The 967-nt window shown below is 36.5% G+C and overlaps 1 protein-coding gene across 1 annotated transcript in view; it reads right to left on the bottom strand.

Moving 5' to 3' along the window:
* Window positions 1–825, bottom strand: part of LOC106867807 (atrial natriuretic peptide receptor 1) — an 822,997-nt gene extending 822,172 nt beyond the window's left edge. The window contains exon 1 of the mRNA XM_014912829.2: window positions 58–825. Coding sequence (XP_014768315.1) covers window positions 58–808 — 751 coding nt within the window. The 5' untranslated portion in view covers window positions 809–825. The remainder of the gene's footprint in view (window positions 1–57) is intronic.
* Between the last annotated feature and the right edge of the window lie 142 nt (window positions 826–967).

Genomic DNA, 967 nt, shown 5'->3' with positions numbered 1-967 from the left:
TATATATATATATATATATGCGTTAATGTGTATATGTATGTATATTTTAATACTCACGTCTTGTGTACAGCGAAGCATCCGAAAGTATTTTACGTAGGTTGATCTCTGGATCTCGCTCATCAATTACCACATGCCAGACTTCATTTTGATGGTAAGTGACCCATAATTGGTAAATTGGTTGTATTTGGAAATAACAGTTTGATCTTCCCATATTAGGGTCATAAATGTTATCATTGTAAATCATACCGATATTTGTCCAGTTGAAATAGCGCGCCATTGAGAAGAAAAATTGACCGTATTTCTCGTAAGTTCCTTGGATGCGAGTTAGTAATTTGTACTCATTTTTGTTTTTGAAAGCATCTATATGAGCTCCGGCACTGATCACAGGAATTCCCCAGACTGGTGAGAATCGAGCGATAGGAGCCATAGCATAGTCACAACATGGCCCAATAAAAACGTTTGCTCTAGATCGTGCATACATATCAAATGCAGCTAGTGGGGCGGTAATGTCGGAACATTCTGAGTCATTGACACTTACTTCGAGATCATAAGCCGGAAGTAATTTTAACTGGTTTCTAGCAGTTTCGATGGCATATTCTACAGCAGGCCTTGTCCTTTGTAATGACCATGGATAAGATGAATTCGTTGGAAGAATCAGACCAATTTTTACGACATTACCCCTTTTGTATCCAGTGTGTTTTGCCAGAAGTTCACCATTTATTCTTCCTATAACTCGGTGAACGTCGTCCCAAATGAAAGTGAATAATATTGAAGCAACAAGCACGTGGGAATTCCTTCTAGGTACCATCTCTACTTCTCATTTGTCTAAAGTGCAAACGAAAGGAGTAATTTATCTAGTGAACATATATTAATTGAAAACAAAAATTAGTGATACAAAAGTGTACATATGTGTGTACGTGCTTGCCAGTATATGTGTGCGATATATATATATATATATATATATATA

Source organism: Octopus bimaculoides, chromosome 8, assembly GCF_001194135.2.
Source record: "Octopus bimaculoides isolate UCB-OBI-ISO-001 chromosome 8, ASM119413v2, whole genome shotgun sequence".
Taxonomy (NCBI): domain Eukaryota; kingdom Metazoa; phylum Mollusca; class Cephalopoda; order Octopoda; family Octopodidae; genus Octopus; species Octopus bimaculoides.
The sequence above is the reverse complement of the archived record's forward strand: the minus strand, read 5'-3'. Positions and strand labels throughout refer to the sequence as shown.